The sequence below is a fragment of the Perognathus longimembris genome, chromosome 10 (assembly GCF_023159225.1).
Source record: "Perognathus longimembris pacificus isolate PPM17 chromosome 10, ASM2315922v1, whole genome shotgun sequence".
In the NCBI taxonomy this organism is placed as follows: domain Eukaryota; kingdom Metazoa; phylum Chordata; class Mammalia; order Rodentia; family Heteromyidae; genus Perognathus; species Perognathus longimembris.
In genome coordinates, this window is record NC_063170.1 from 38,110,199 (window position 1) to 38,126,351 (window position 16,153).

General features: G+C 43.8%; 2 protein-coding genes across 5 annotated transcripts in view; one reads left to right on the plus strand and one right to left on the minus strand.

Annotated features, from left to right (window-relative positions):
• The window catches only part of Hacl1 (2-hydroxyacyl-CoA lyase 1), a 39,697-nt gene extending 36,886 nt beyond the window's left edge, over positions 1–2,811 (minus strand). Inside the window, exons 1-2 of the mRNA XM_048355903.1 lie at positions 2,572–2,811; positions 2,278–2,382 (exon numbers count right to left, since the gene is read on the minus strand). Of these exons, the coding sequence (XP_048211860.1) occupies positions 2,278–2,382; positions 2,572–2,652 (186 nt within the window). The 5' untranslated portion in view covers positions 2,653–2,811. The remainder of the gene's footprint in view (positions 1–2,277; positions 2,383–2,571) is intronic.
• A 12-nt stretch (positions 2,812–2,823) lies between these two features.
• Positions 2,824–16,153, plus strand: part of Btd (biotinidase) — a 33,444-nt gene continuing 20,114 nt past the window's right edge. For 2 of the 4 annotated variants that reach the window (XM_048355907.1, XM_048355904.1), the window contains exon 1: positions 2,824–2,945. The gene's annotated coding sequence lies outside the window, so the exon portion shown is untranslated. Of the gene's footprint in view, positions 2,946–2,965; positions 3,018–3,138; positions 3,152–5,399; positions 5,406–16,153 lie in introns of those variants that run through there. The other 2 variants (XM_048355906.1, XM_048355905.1) reach the window with 2 other exon arrangements.

The following is a 16,153-nucleotide window of genomic DNA, read 5'->3' on the forward strand; positions in this document are numbered from 1 at the left end:
CGATCCACATAGTCATAAAGGCCTTAAACCCAGAAATCATCCACAGAAGATGTTGCTTCTCCTTCTGGGTAATGCCTACAGTTCCTTCAAGGTTTAGATGTCATCACTTGTGGGAAGCTTTCCCTGAAGTTTTAAGCTGAGCTGAGTACATTTCACAACATCCTGAATATATCTCAATTACAGCACTCATCTTTTATATTAGATTATAATAAAATTGTCTGTGTCTGACTCTACAGCTACAAGTCCCTCACAGAAGGACTTACCGTTCATCTCTTTAACTAGAGCCCAACATGGCATCTTGCACCTAAAGAGCTCTCAAATAAGAACTGAAGCACAACTTCAAGATGGAATCTGTCAGTCTTCTGGCTCTCACTCTGTTGGTTCACACTTTATGCTACCATAAACATAATTTTTCTAAAGCCAAATTGAAATTGTGTTTCCTACCTGTTTAGAACTCCCCCCCTTTTTTTCCAGTCCTGGGGCTTGAACTCAGGGTCTGACCACTGTCCCTGGCTTCCTTTTGCTTAAGGCTAGCATTCTACCACTTGAGCCACAGAGCCACTTCAGCTTTTTCTGTTTATGTGGTGCTGAGGAATCAAACCCAGGGCTTCATGCATACTAGGCAAGCATTCTACTGCTAAGCCACATTCCCAACCCTAGAAAACTCTTTTATTGTATTAGAACTTTTTATTGTATCAGAACTTTTTGTTCTGCTCCTTTTTCAATTAAAAAAGTACTCTACAACCTCCCTTTGGCCTTTGAACTACCTGGACTACAACATAAATACATATTGCACTTATGGGCAACCTTGTCTGTTCCACCTAAGAGAACCAATCATGCACCTGTGCTTCTACTTTTCTTTACATGTTCATCTACTGTTGACAGTTACTACATGAGGTAAGTTTTTTTTGTATGTTTTTGCCCTCACTTTTCAAGACTGTATTATTCCTTTATAACCCTCTCTTTCATTACCTATGCTGCCTATATACAGCATATAATATGTATTCAATAAATGTCTACTGTATAAAGAAAGACAGCAGATATACCACCTCCAGAACAGCAATAAAATGTAGGGCTCATTAATAGCTCAATTATTTTACTTTCTCATACCAAAACTAAGAATAATAAAACACAGGGCTAAAAGTGTAGCTCAGTATTAAAGCATTTGCCTACCATGCACCATGGCCTGAGTTTGACCCCTATCCCTGTAAAATTCTCCCTACCCCAAAAAAAGAACAAAAAAAGAAAAAAGTAGGAAAACAGCACAAACTCAAACTCAGGACTTGCTAGTTTTTTAAAATTTTTTTAAGTATAAAACTAGAAATCTCAAACTTTGTAGATAAGGAATATCAACAAATAATGTGCTAATCATCTACATCGTGTAAAAGCCCCAAACAAGCCAAGCATTGTGGGAATGTGATAAGAAATGAGCCACAATTTCTGTTCTCTACTTGCTCATGTTCTGATGACAGAGGAAGGGCCTCACTGCAGCAGGTGAAGGCAATTGTCAGAGCAAGAGAAAGCATGAGCCTCAGTATGAGGACAATAATGAAAATGGAAAGCAGGAATAGGCAGCCTCAGCTGGACTATGAACAAAAGTGAATCTTGATCTTTTTTATTTTTTTTTTTTTTGCTAGCATTGCTGAGAAAAAGGCAGGGCTGCGTTAGCAGAGAGAGCACTGAAAATGGGCTGTCAAATGTCATACTTCCCTTTCTAGAGAAGCCTCTAAGAAAGTGAAAACATTCTGTTGGAAAAAGGAACATCAGGATTTGAGACTTCAGAATTTCAATCATGGCTTCACTGATTGCTTTCACTTTGCCTCCATACTTATTACACAACATGAGGCTTGGCCTTTACTCATTCATCCCACAGGTGCTCTTTGAGCACTGGTCAAGCACAGGCATCACACCAGGCACTGGTAATACAGATGTGTTGTGAAAAAGCAACATCTCTGCCCACTTGGAATATGGACTTCGCTCCAATTATCCCAATTCTGACATTCAGATGTGGCAGTGCATAATTTAGCACAGGAGTTGGACCCAGACTATCTGGGTTTGATCAGCCTAGCACTGCCAACTACACCTCAGGCAAGTTCCAACTCACCACTCTGAGCCTCCCTCTTGTAATCTATTAACTAGTATTAACCACCGTCAAGATACTCAACAGTGACTGCCTAGTGCAATGCACCAGAATAGGGGTCAATGCTGTTTGCAATAAAAGCTGCCAGTTGGGCGTCATACCCACGAATGCCCTAGGCCACCCACGTCCACACTCACCGCTTGCTCATTCCGCATCCCGATGTACCTGATGCCCAATTCCTGGGCCGCAAGGGCGATCTCTGTCACCGGGATGCCCACGATGCCAAACATGTACTTCACATCCTAAGAGCCAAAGAACAGGGGATTCAACGCCGGGCCCCTCCCCAAGGGGCCCCAGCCCCAGGCGCCTAAAGCGAGTACCTCCCTCCCGCGTCCGGCGCCGCCGCCCACCCGCCCCGCCCCCGCCCGTTTCCAGGACAACGCCGGGTCCGCGCCGGCCTCCGTCGCAGGACCCGGTGGGCTCCCGCGTACTTGCGCCAGCAGAGCCCGGGCGATGACTTGAGCCCCCGACACCTTCTCGTTTCTCGGCTCAGCGAGGTGACTTCCCGGCATCTTCAACCTACAACTTCAAGGCCCTCCCGAAGGCGAAAGCTCCGCCGCCACAGCCCTCACACAGTCTCCGAGTAAAACAAACTTGCCAGAAGGGACGGCGCCGCCAAACAAGCCTTAAAGTCCGCGAAGGAAGGGGCGGAGCCGAGGCCCACCCGTTCCGCGTGAGGAGCAAACACAGACACGCCCTTTCTCCAGACGGCATCGCACGTGGCCCCTTCCCGCCTCCTCCATTGGCAGCCCACAGTGTCGACGGGAGGTGGGACTAGCTGAAGGCCGCGGCCGACACCAAGCAGGTGAGAAGCCGCACGGCAGAGGCCTTTCGCCCAGATCTCCCTCTCCACGGAGGCCCGGTAGCTGCTTTCAGCACCTGTCGGGGTGGTGCGCGCGCGCGCACTTCGGGGCTGGGGGGACCCACCAGGTGAGGAGGAGGCGTGGCCCGGAGTGTGGACCCGCCCTCGCCCGGGCTGCTAGCGGGCCGAATGGAGTGTCGCGCATGCGCGTATCGCTGTGGTGCGCGCGCACCTCGGGGCTGGAGGCCTACCTAGTGAGGAGAAGGCGTGGCCCGGAGTGTGGGCCCGCCCTCGCCCGGGCTGCTAGCAAGCCGAAAGGTGGGCTGCACCGGGGCCGCTGGGAGAGGATCCGGTCTGCTGGGTGCTGAGTGTGACAGTCGTCTTTATGCCCTGTGTTTTCACAGCCTGGTGGCTCTGTGTTCTAATCATGTTGGCCCGAGAGTAGAAAGAAGGACACCCAGCTTCCAGCCTCTGCCCAGACCACCCTTCAAATTCCTGCTGTCCCTTAGCTGCTCTCCCATCCTTTGGCCCTCTCTATTAACCCTGCCTGTGCCACGATCCACGATGCCCCCTGAGTCACTGCTCTCCAAAGTCATGGCATGCAGCTTCTCAGAATTCTTAGATTCAAGGGCTGGTTCGGGGCTTAAATTGTAGAGCGGAGAAAGCAGAATTCAAACTCACTATCACCAAAGTAAAAGAAAATGTAAAAGGCATTCTACTCAGAATCTACTTGTAACCAACCCCTGAACCAAACAGCCTTTTAAAACGTCTTTATAAAGTCAGGCACCAGTAGCGTAATGCCTTTAATCTTAGCTACTCAGGAGGCTGAGGTCTGAGGGTTCCGGTTCAAAGCCCACCTGGGAACAAATCTGAGAGACTCTTATCTCCACTTAGCTAGTAAAAAGCCAGAAGTGGAGTTGTGCCCATGATGGCAAAGCGATAGCCTAATGGGGGGAGAGGGGCAGGCCTCACCAAGTTCAAGTCCCACTACTGGTGTTAGGAAAATGGAAGAGAACAGAAAAGTAATAGGCCAGACTCCATTGTCAACAGGCTGGGACTGTTTATTGCCAGCAGGGGGCACAGACTTTCACACAGGTTTGGAGGTTGTACGAGGGACTGGATTTTATTTTATTTGTTGCCAGTCATAGGTCTTGAACTCAGGGCCTGGGCTTCTTTTTGCTCAAGGCTAGCACGCTACTACTTGAGCCACAGTGCCACTTCTGGCCTTTTCTGTGTATGTGGTGCTGAGGAATCCAACCCAGGGCTTCATGTATGCTAGACAAGCACTCTACCACTGGGACACATTCCCAGCCCCGAGGGACTGGATTTTGGGGTGGGCTTATATAGGTCTTAACAAGGAAGCAGAAAATTTTTTAAATGGGCTATGGTCTCTTGGTGTCCTTGGCCAGGCGCAGAGTAGAATGCTCCACTTGGGGTGAGGTGCTATGGTTTTCTGGGGGCCTAGGGCAGTATCCTTGACCAGGCATAGATTGGAATAACCTGCCTGCAGACAGGCATGTGGTCAAGCCTGTTTGTGTGTACCTGGTATCTTGCTTGACTTGGGGGAATAAGGCATGAGTCAGTCTTTCACATTCCATACATAAAAAATTAGGCTGAAAAAGGAGAGTCAAGTCCTTTATATAGTCCTTTATATGGATACATAAAATGATTGGGCTGAGAGGGGAGCAACATGGAGTTAGGAGAATAAAGCAGATCATTTGAAACTCTGAAGGAGTATAAAAAGTTAAGGGACCTCATGGTCTTTTCTGCCTACTTCCTGCTGACATGGAGGCATCAGGAGTTACTGGGGCTGGGGTCTTCAGAGTCCAGGTCTGTGCTGGACAGAACAGTGAAGTAAGTGAAGTATAAGCAAAGCCTATGGTTTCCTGCAGGATTAGGATGGCCTTGGCTTGCTCCCAGGTAGTGTCCTGAGTGAGGGATGTTATGCTGTTAAAGAGAAACTTGTGAAAAAGAGAGATCTGGCAAAAGGCTGACAAGGTGGCAGGGCCACTTATGGATGACACAGAAAAACACACCCTGGGCACAAGCCCTCAAAGTTTTATGCACCACTTCCAGATTTTTGCTGGTTAATATTTAGGGTCGAAAGTCTCTTGAACCATGCTTCCAGCCTGGCTCTTTTCTGGTTAATTGGGTGATAGAGTCTGTCCAGACTGGCTTTGAACAGGGATCCACAGATCGCCTCTTACTCCCAATTAAGGAGATCCAATAGACATATAGTTATTCTTAATTGCATACAACACTTTAGGATACTAATTGAGGTTAAGATATTGCAGGTGATTACAAGGAAGAATGCAGGAGTTGGTGTCCTTTTTGCTCTGTATTAAATAGAGAAAAATGGCATTTGAGTTAAAAGGTGTTCGTTTGAAGGACCTTGACATAAACACTTAAGTGAACTTTGGTGAATACTTACTTTCATAGATGGATAGAAAGAATGAGATGCTAGTTTTCAGTGTAAATCACAACCAACTTAATTATGTACCAACTTTTTCTCATAAATTCTATCTTTTAAGACATTCATACCATCTGCTACATACTCAAACCTTTTGGAGTAAGACAATTCTTTACTTCTTAAAAAAATTTTTTATAGGGACTGGGAATATGGCCTCATGGCAAGAGTGCTTGTCTCGTGTACATGAAGCCGTGGGTTCAATTCCTCAGCACCACACATACAGAAAATGGCCAGAAGTGGTGCTGTGGCTCAAGTAGCAGAGTGCTAGCCTTGAGCAAAAAGAAGCCAGGGACAGTGCTCAGGCCCTGAGTTCAAGGCCCAGGACTGGCAAAAAAAAACAAAAACAGGAAACCATTTTTTAAATTTGCATTTTGGATTAACTCTTAAACAAAACTTGTGAACTTAAAAAACATTTTTAATGTAATGTAATTACTCTTAGACACATTTATTTGCACCCAACTCTGGTGAGCTTCTTTGCCTGCTTGTTTTCTTTGGCTTGTGGAACCAGGTTATCTCAGAGTTGCCTCAAGGCAATTTAACGCAAGGTTTACATTGCAGTCAAAAAGCAAATAATTTTTACACCATGATGATAGTTTTTATGTATTACAATGAAGATTGCTTTGAACATGTTCACACAGATTTGTGCACAGGTTTAAAAAAATGAAAACAATAGTGTTTTGTAAGTCCAATGGCAAAATAGCAAAAGACATCTTTGCCTACTGCATGATAGAACCATGTGGTCAATGCTAGAAAACAGGCAATACCAAACAAAATAACCAAAACAGAAAAACCTTTGAGACAATTTTGGTAAAGGAAGAGTAGAAGCTAACTCCCACCACGTGGCCTTTGTCTCTTAGATGAGTGTCAATCTCCAGGGCCTGCAGAGACTTGGGGGAGGGAGGGGTTCCTCCAGGGGCCTATAAAAACCTCATTGAGGAGTTTTGCCTTAAGGGAGAAAGTAAGAATCCGTATTGTTGAAGTGAGTAGGCTCAGGAAAGAGAAAAGGAATGGAATCCCAAAGGCGCAAAGGATAGGTTTGTTTTGGGAATGCTATCTGTCTAACTGCTCCCATGCTTGGAGCAGAAAGACAGTTTTCACTTAGAGAATCCAGACCAGCTGCAGAGAGGAGGAATGTAGTTACAAGAGCAAGGATGGGGGGTGGGGGCAAGAGGGACAAGGTAACAAACAGTACAAGAAATGTATCCAATGCCTAACGTATGAAACTGTAACCTCTCTGTACATCAGTTTGATAATAAAAATTTGAAAAAAAAAAAAAAAGAGCAAGGATGGGGGAAAGACGTGGGCTTATGGAACCACTGATCCAGGATGGCTAGCCTTTATAAGAGGGAAACAAAAGGGGGTCCCTGGGACCCTGTCTGCATCTCACTCTCCAGGGCACCAGTCTAAGGCCTCTCAGTGGGAATGGGGGTGATGTAATGGTCAATGATCTCTGGTCTGGAAGTTGTCAGAGAGACAGAGAATCAGAGACAAACAGAGAGAGAGAAAGGGGGAGAGATGGAACTTTCTACAAGACAAGGAAAAGTTCCCTTTCTAGAGGAGAAAGCCAGGAGGCTCATGGCAGAGAAGGACTTGGTGAATGGGGCAGGAGAGTGGTGGAGGGGGACCCCTGGAGCAGGGATCAGAGAAGAACCTGATGGGCAGAACAGGACAAGCAGAGGAAGGACTCTGGAAAGGAGGGAGAGAATGACTTGGGTGTAGGGGACATTGGACCCCTTGCCATTTCGTTGGAGAATTATTTAAATCAGTGAGACTAAAACCATGGTTCCAAATTCAGGCCAACTGTGGCCATTGTTTACTAAGACCAAATTTCAGTAAGCAAGGTCATTTCACAAGGCTGTTTAGCCCTAAGTAAGCTTGGAGGGCTCTGTGCTCCTGATGGAGAAAGGCCTTGGGAAGAGAAGGTAAAAGGCTTGGCCAGGAGGCAAGTGGAGGGACCCAGTTATTCTTGGTGCTTTTCCTCTCCTGGGTTTTTGGCATCATATGTTAGGAAAATGGAGAACAAAAAATGAATAGGCCAGACTTGACCAGGACTGTTTATTGTCAGTAAGGGGCACAGACCTTCACACAGATTTGGAGGTTGTGTGAGGGATTAGATTTGGGGGTGAGCTTATATAGGTCTTAACAAGAAAGCAGAAAATTAAAAAAATGAGCTATAGTCTCTTGGGGGCCCAGGGAAGTTCCCCTGGCCAGGCCCAGAGTAGAATGCTCCACCTGGGTGAGGGGCTATGGTCTCCTGGGGGCCAAGGGAAGTATCCTTGGCTAGGCCTAGATGGGAATAACCTGCCTGCAGACAGGCACATGGTCAAGCTTGTTTGTGTGCACCTGGTGTCTTGCTTGACCTAGGGGAATAAGGCAGGAGTCAATCCTTAACTGACACAGGGGGGAAAAAAGTGTTGTTTATATTGTGCAATTTCCAAGGCTATGCTTCAGCCAGTAGATCATCTTAGTCAAGGTAATTGTAAAAAATTTAAATAGAAAACCTGCTTTAAAAGTTTCATAATAAGCTGGGCACCAGTGGCTCATCCCTGTAATCTTAGCTGCTCAGGAGACTGAGATCTGAGGATAGGGTTCAAAGCAAGTCTAGGCAGGAAAGTCCAAGAGACCCTTACTTCCAATTTATCACTAGAAAACTGGAAATGGTCATGTGGCTCAAAATAGTAGATTGCTAGACTTGAGCAAAAACTGCTCAAAGACAGCCCCCAGGCCCCAAGAGTTCAAGCCCCAGGACTGGCACACACACACAAAAGCTTCATAATAAATGTAATTCAGGATGGAAATTTTAATTTTTTTTGAGGAACTGGCATATTAAGCAAAAAGAATATGTTAGGTAGACCACAGAGACAAGGTCAAGAATGGGCATGGATATAGTGAAATAAATATGAAGCAATTGTAAGTGAAAGGATTTCTGAACCCATAGCTTTTCAAGCTATAATCCTGGGCCCTTCCAAATGGTATCCACTTTATTTCAATATCTCTGTCAAAGAAGAAAGTGATTACCTTCCTGAATATGGGGCCATCCAAGAGAGTCCTTCCCTTCCCTTCCCTTCGCTCCTTCCCTCCCTCCTTCCTTTCTTACTTTCTTCCATTCCCTCCCTTTCTCTCCCTTCTCTCTTTCTTTTTTTGTGTGTGCCAGTCCTGAGGCTTGAACTCAGGGCCTGGACACTCACTACTAACCTTTTTTGCACAAGGCTAGCACTCTATCACTTGATCTCACCCCATTTCTTGCTTTTTGATGATTTTGGAGACAAGAGTCTCATGGACTTTCCTATTGGGGGTGGCTTTGAACCACTATCCTCAAATCACAGCATCCTGAGTAGATAGGATCACAGGCCCTCAGCTGAGAGGCTTGTTTGAATTTTCACAGTTCATCTAAGAAGGAAATGAAATTTTTATATTGTACTTAAGAGAGTATCCATATTATAACTATGACATTTATTGGGGAATAATAAAAATGTCATGTTTGGAATATTGTGAACACCTATGTAACTGTCACCTGAATTAAAAATACAGTGTTCTTTATACTTCATTTTAAACTCTTTACTGGGAAGTAAACAAGTTGGCAGTTCCAGAAGGATGCAGATTGTTCTTTGTGTGTTTCTGGTAGTCTTTGACATTGTGCTTCCCATCTACGTTTGAGAAGGAGCTCCATTCTCCTCCTTCATGTGGAATTATTATTTATTTAGGTATTTAAATGACAATCTCTACCCCATTGCATCAGAATCATTCTGTACCAGCATTTCAGGACAAGTTAAGCTATGCATTATTTCTTAATGCTGCTCTCCTTGATATCCTGAATTGGGAACCAAACCTTTGTACTCATGCCGGAGGCATGAGTTAATAATTAAATGTGTGGTTACCTAACTATTACAAAAGTAATAACTTGTCTAATTTAATTTAGACCTACAAATTCAAGACTGAATCCATTTGATATTGTTAGCACAAGTTTATATGGGCAATAGTTTGTGAGACCTTTAGTCTACTTCCCAGTCAAACAATTACTGAAAGAACCACTCAGTAGAAAATGCAGTAGAAATTCAGTTGTAAATTGGAACAAATCCCTGTAATTAAGATTGTGTGTGTGTTATTGTTATTATAAACATGATGTACAGAGGGGTTACAGTTACATAAGTCAGATAATGAGTACATTTCTTTTTGGACAATGTCACCCCTTCCCTCACTCTCTCCCAGTCCTGGAACTAAGATTAAGTGATTCTGCAAAAGGATAAATACTCAACTGGCTAGATTCTGCTATTTCAGCTAGGAGAATAGGCACTGAAACTGTTCTTGCTTTCACCTTTACACCTTTCAGTCCAAGATTCAGAATTCAGCATTCAGCTCTTCATTTGCCTCTGATGATTCATCACAAGTAATTAGAGTCTTGTTCCCTGTTGAGCAACTCCTTTGCAATCTGGCTGTAATGAAAAGATCCCACGGTATGGTTCAAGTGGCAGAGGCCCTCCAAGCATGAGGTCCTTAAAATTAGACAGCCCAGAATCTGTCATTTATCCAAAGTCTTTTGTGTGTGTGTATAAGCATTCGCTTCATTCTTCATTATTTTGTTGGCTATAGGCATGGAATTTTATTTGTTGGCTATTTTACTGAAATGTGTTTTGTTTTATTTACTTTTGGAAGGTTTGTTCCTTACCTGTTCCTTAAGGGAGGAATAAATGTAACTGTTTTGGAAAGAAAAACCTAAAGTATTGATGACATATTCTTCAAAGGACAGAGCCAGTCTTCAGAGTCTGCATTTGATTGTTCCATGGTTCTAGACTTTAGATTATTAGGAGCTATTTGGCAACTTTTCCATCTGGATGAAGAGAATATCCAGATGACAGAAAATCTTAGAAGGATTACAAATACAGTGCATGGGGAAAATACTCTCAGAAAATGGCAGCAGCTTCTACAGGGTCCTAACTCCTTAGATCCCAGAGTTTTATTTTATTTTATTTTTTGCCAGTCCTGGGGCTTGGACTCAGGGCCTGAGCACTGTCCCTGGCTTCTTTTTGCTCAAGGCTAGCACTCTGCCACTTGAGCCACAGTGCCCCTTCTGGCCGTTTTCTGTATACGTGGTGCTGGGGAATCGAACCTAGGGCTTCATGTATGGGAGGCAAGCTCTCTTGCCACTAGGCCATATCCCCAGCCCCGATCCCAGAGTTTTAATAGTACATTTTAATTTCGGTAAAACCACAGAGATGCTAGGGGACTTTGTAATTATTTTAAATCAGAACACTAGCTGAACCTGGAAGGAGAAATATTCTCATAAATGTGTCTTAGCAAAGTGTCAAGTGTTTGGATATCAAATGAAGAAATTAATTACATCTATTTGTGATACATTAGAGAATGGCCACAAAAGTGGCTGAAAGCAATAGGAAATGGAGTGCTGGGGCTTACCCTAACCCCAGCATTTGGGAAGCTAAGGCAGGAAGATAGGGAGTTCTAGGCCACCTGGGTTGTATAGCAAAACCTTGTCTCAATAAAATAAAACAGACAGAAAATTGTAACAGAAAATGTGTATACTTCTGTACAGTACCACTTTTTTTTTTCTTGACCCTTGGGCAGCTTTGCCTGGATGGCTCTGTGAGGGGGCCTAGCTCATAGTAGATTCTCAATAAGCATGACCAAGGGCACTGTGGGTAAAGATATGGTTCCTGTGACCTTGAATTCAGCCCTCAAGGTTTTTGGTAGGGACAGTGGCAGGATCTCAGGCCAGGGCTAGGTTAAGGAGGTGTAAGAGGTGGCCGTGGGGCAGCAGCTCAGAGTTCTGGATCTTAGGAACCCTGGACTGCGAAATCCCTGAGACAGGGTCTGCCTTATTCTGCCTGTGCCTGACATGATGCCAGGACCAGCAACTACCTGTAGATGAACAAGTAAAGGAAAGTATCTTGAAAAACAAACAAAAGGCCAAGCAAAAACAAAACAACAAGAAAAAGGAAATCTAAACAACACAGGTTTTTAAAATGAACCCTTAGAGTTACAAGGCAGGCAGGAAATGTGCTACAGGAAATAGGTCAACAGAGGAGCAATAGGTTTGTTGAATGGAACGCTACCATTTGAGCCATACCTCTACTTCCAAGCCTAGGTAATTTATAAAGAGGTTTATCTGGGCTCACTGTTCTAGAGGCTGGGAAAACAAGAGCCTGGTTCTGGCATCTACTTGGTTTCTGGTGAGGGCCTCCTGGCAGACAGGTGAGCAGTCAGGAGAAAGAGAGAAGGGGCATGCTGGAAAAAATTAACACTCTTGAGAGAAATGACTCATTCAGTTATGAAGGCTCTGTTCCACGGCCAGATACTCCCCACTAAGCCCCAACTTCCAAGGTGGCCACACTGAGGAAATAGGGTACCAACACAAGAAGTTTAGTAAACATACTCAGTCCATAAAAGACATTTAGTTTCTTTTTGGCTTTTCAGTGTATCAGAAGTATGCTCTGAAGCTGGAAGCTAGTGGCTCACGCCTATAATCCTAGCTACTCTGGAGGCTGAGACCTGAGATCAGGGTTTAAAGCCAGCCTGAGCAGGAAAGTCCATGAGATTCTTTTTTTTTTTTTTTTTTTTTTTGCCAGTGTTGGGGTTTGGACTCAGGGCCTGAGCACTGTCCCAGGCTTCTCTTTGCTCAAGGCTAGCACTCTACCACTTGAGCCACAGCGCCACTTCTGGCCGTTTTCTATATATGTGGTGCAGGGGAATGTATATGAGGCAAGCACTCTTGCCACTAGGCCATATTCCCAGCCCCCATGAGATTCTTACCTCCAATTAACCACCAGAAAACTGGAAGTGGTGCTGTGGCTCAAAGTGGTAGAGAGCTAGCCTTGAGCAAAAGAGGTCAGGGACAGCACCCAGGTCCTGAGTTCAGAGAGAGAGAGAGAGAGAGAGAGAGAGAGAGAGAGAGAGAGACTCTGAATATTCTCCTATGTTCTTGTTGTCCCATCGCTGAGAGATTTTGTGCTTCTGTTCACAGGAGGAGGCAACAGCAGTTCCACTAGAAACTGTCCAAGTGGTTTCTAAAGTCATTGTACAAGTTTATACTCACATAATTCTTCTTTCCCCACAATTATTATTATTATTATTATTATACTATTATAATTAGCTTTACTGGAGCTTGAACTCAGGGCCCTGAGCTTGCTAGGCAGGTGCTCTACCATTTGAACCATGCCCTAGCCCTTTTTTGCTTTAGTTTTCCAATAGGGTCTGATGTCTAAAAATAATTAGCCTAGACTGAGATCCTCCTGTTTCTGTTTCATATGCAGTGTTGAGGGAATGTTCAACACCACATCCAGCGTTTTATTGGTTGAGATGGGGATCTTGTGAAGTTTTTGCATTGGCTGGCCTGATCTCCATCTCCTGAGTAGCTAGAATCATAGACTTGAGCTACTGGGCCTGGCCTATTGGTAGTTTGGGGCTGCAATTATGGGGTGTGTGTGTGTGTGTGTGTGTGTGTGTGTGTGTGTGTGTGTGTGTGATCTGCCTGATCTAAGGTTATGAAGTCTTTTCTGTATCATAGTTTTAAAAAATATTTTGTTTTGTTTGTTGTGATTTGTTTTATTTTGTGACAAAGTCTTGCTTATGTAGCCCAGGCTTATGGTAAATTCACAATTCTTCTGTCTACATCTCTCTAATGCTGGAATTTCAGGACTGTGTTGCCTCACCTGGCTCTGGCTTATTTTTCATATTTAAATATCTAGTTTGCCTGGAATGTTTTCTTATATTGTGGGAGATTGGAATCCAGGTGTTTGGGGCTTTTTCCTCTATAATATCTGTGCCAGTTAGCATAGATAACCATGTAACTACCTCAAAGTTTAGGAACTTAAAACAACTACCATTTATTTAACTTACATTCCTACGAGGTTGGGCCCAGCTGGGCTTGGTCATGGGCCTGTGGTCAGGTGCCAATCACCTAGATTGCTGTGCCCCAGGATGTTGCTTACCTAGGAGGTTGTCCATCTGGCCATTTGGCATATTTTTTTCACTGAGACATGTATCCCTCATGGAGTGTCAGCAGTTGCAGAAGAGAATAAAACTCACATAAAAACCTCTATGTATTATATCTCGTGACATCCCATTAACCATAACAAGTTATATGGCTGAGCTCAAACTCTGAGTTAAGGCATTAAATTTACATGATAGGGAAACATGGAGACATAGGAATGATTGCTGGGCATTTTGGTAGTAGTTAGGATATTATAATATTCAATAGTCCAAGCACCATTTATTAAAAAATTCTTTTTTTTTTTTTTTTGGCCAGTCCTGGGGCTTGGACTCAGGGCCTGAGCACTGTCCCTGGCTTCTTCTTGCTCAAGGCTAGCACTCTGCCACTTGAGCCACAGCGCCACTTCTGGCCATTTTCTGTATATGTGGTGCTGGGGAATCGAACCCAGGGCCTCATGTATACAAGGCAAGCACTCTTGCCACTAGGCAATATCCCCAGCCCTATATAGTTCATTTTTTAAAATTCATTAAAAGTTTGCTGTTAAAAATAACCAAAGTCTCTCAAATAGGACCAACTCTCACCTCATACCCAAAGTTAAAATGAAGAAAGGTAAAGATGGCTGTTAAAGAATTCCAAATTTCCCCCCATTTCCCTCCCATTCACATGTTCTCAAATACATCCAGCCAAAGTCAACCAAAGTCTCAGTTGTGGGATGAACACTAATTTGTACAGCTTCACATTAACATTCTCTTAAGGGGTGGGCAAACTCTGGGCTCCCTCCTCCAACTCCCCGCTACAGTGCAGAGCTTAAACATGTATGTGGTCCTCACTTTCCAGGACCGTCAGGTGAGGGGGAGGAGGATCACTTCCTCCTATACAGTTCATTTTTTTATTTCTAGAAATTATCTTTAGCTGGGCACCAGTGGCTCATACCTGTAATTCTAGCGACTCAAAAGGCTGAAATCTGAGGATTGAAGTTGGAAGCCAACCCAGGCAGGAAAGTTCCTAAGATTTTTATCTTCAGTCAAGCACCAAAAAGCTGGAAGTGGAGCTTGGCTCAAGTGGTAGAACACTAGCTTTGAGCAAAAGAAGAAACTCAGGACAGCGCCCAGGCCCTGAGTTCAAGCTCCCAGGACTAGTGCACATACAAAAAATTATCTTCAAACAGTTGTACAAGGGATTTCAATTCAACCAATCACTTTATAAGTACAATGTATCTTGACTAATGTCCTCTTGGACTTAGTTCTACCCCCCCCCCCTTTTTTTGCTAACTTAATTTGCACTTTAATTTTATTTCCTGACTTCTGCTTTCTTTAGCACTTGTACTGATTTTTCCCTTACTCTTGTCACCTTTGGGTAGTTTTATAATTTCTACATTGTCTAAGTTTATAACATTCCCATCGTGTTGTGTTATAGTAGTCCTCATTTTCATTAGATATTCAAGTCTCTTTCTGTAGTTTTTCTATTCTTGCTTGGCAGAAGTTTATCCTTGACACAGGTTTTTTTTCAATAAAGGCCAATAGACGAAGAGTCCCTAAGTTCTTGAATTTTCAAACCTATTACCTGTTACTTTTATATGTCAGCTCTATCTCAATATAGTCTAAAATCTCCAGTTCATATTTTATTTTCTGAAAAGAGTCTATAGGCTTTTGCTGGCATTACTGTTACTGTGATAAAATCTGAAAATAGCTTGATTATTTTGCCCTCAAAATGCTTTTGATTTTTAAAATTTGGATTCTCAAACAATTCTTACTTTATCTTTGAATTTCAGAAACTTTATCAAAGAAGAAGAGTAACAAAAGATTTAAATTGTTTTTAGCTGGGTGCCAGTGACTTACACTTGTGATGCTTTACTCAGGAGGCTGAGATCTGAGGATTGTAGTTCAAAGCCAGCTCAGGCAGGAAAGTCTATGAAAGTCTCATCTTCAGTTAACCACCAAAAAGCTGAAAGTAGAGATGTGGCTCAAGTGGTAGAGTACTAGCCTGAGGGGGGAAAGAAATCAGAGACAGTGTTCAGGCCCTGAGTTCAAGCCCCAGGACTAGCAATAATTTATATATTTATTGTAATAATAGTGTATGACAATTCTTTTTTGCCAGTCCTGGGGCTTGAACTCAGGGCCTAGGCACTATTCCTCAGCTTCTTTTGCTTAAGGCTAGCATTTTACCGCTTGATCCACAGCACCACTTACGACTTATTTCTGTTTATGTGGTACTGAGGATTTAATCCCAGAACTTCATGCATGCTAGGCAAGTGCTCTACCACTAAGCCACATTCTCAGCCCACAATTTTTTTCTTTTTTGTCGGTCATGGAGCTTGAACTCTGGGCCTGGGCTCTGTCCCTGAGCTCTTCAGCTCAAAGCTAGCACTCTACCTGTTGAGCCACAGTGCCACTTCTGGTTTTCTGAGTGGTTTATTGAACATTAGAGTCTCATGGACTTTTCTGCTTGAGCTGGCTTTGAACTGGGATCCTCAGATCTCAGCTTCCTCAGTAGCTAGGATTACAGGTGTGAGCCACCAGCACCTGGCTTCCAGCCCACAATTTTTAAATAAAAACGTTTTTGAATAAAAGAAATTCTAAAGAAAAGACAAAGAACTGAAGAAGCTTCTCCCTAGGTCCACTGACTTGGGAGTTGGCTGGATATGTGGCAAGGCTCATGGGTCACAGCTGGGGTCAGCTGCAGTTTCTCTCTGTTCCCACCATAGCAGGTGGTTCTGGGTGGAGTTAGATCTGAACTGGACCAGTCACAGTGTGCGATCAGCCACAGGGCCACATTTACTCCTCAGACTTCCCTTCT